Source organism: Pterocles gutturalis, unplaced genomic scaffold (assembly GCF_000699245.1).
Source record: "Pterocles gutturalis isolate BGI_N339 unplaced genomic scaffold, ASM69924v1 scaffold22081, whole genome shotgun sequence".
NCBI lineage: Eukaryota > Metazoa > Chordata > Aves > Pterocliformes > Pteroclidae > Pterocles > Pterocles gutturalis.
The window spans coordinates 717-982 of NW_010098374.1; the positions used below are offsets into that span (position 1 = coordinate 717).

Sequence of the window (266 nt, forward strand, 5' to 3'; positions counted from 1 at the left end):
AAAAAGCGTCACGGAAGCGAGGAGGTGGCTGTGGGGCGTTGGTGCTGGGGAGCACAATGGGTTCAGACCCTTTTGATTCTTCCACCTGCATCCTGCCCGCGAGCAGGAAGCTCCTCGTGAGAAAGGCCGGAGGAAGCAGCTTCCGCCCGATCGGTTCCTCCTCTCCCTCGGGGGGAGCGGCAGAGCCGGGTGCCGCAGCGGGGTCCCGTTTGGGGGTGAAACAGGGGAGGGGGGGAACGGAGCCAGAGCAGCTCCTGGGTTCTGTC

General features: G+C 65.0%; 1 protein-coding gene across 1 annotated transcript in view; it reads left to right on the forward strand.

Annotated features, from left to right (window-relative positions):
* The window catches only part of RNF41 (ring finger protein 41, E3 ubiquitin protein ligase), a gene marked incomplete at its 3' end in the record, with an annotated part of 1,238 nt that overhangs the window by 589 nt on the left and 383 nt on the right, over window positions 1–266 (forward strand). The window contains 1 exon segment of the mRNA XM_010072793.1: window positions 230–265. Coding sequence (XP_010071095.1) covers window positions 230–265 — 36 coding nt within the window.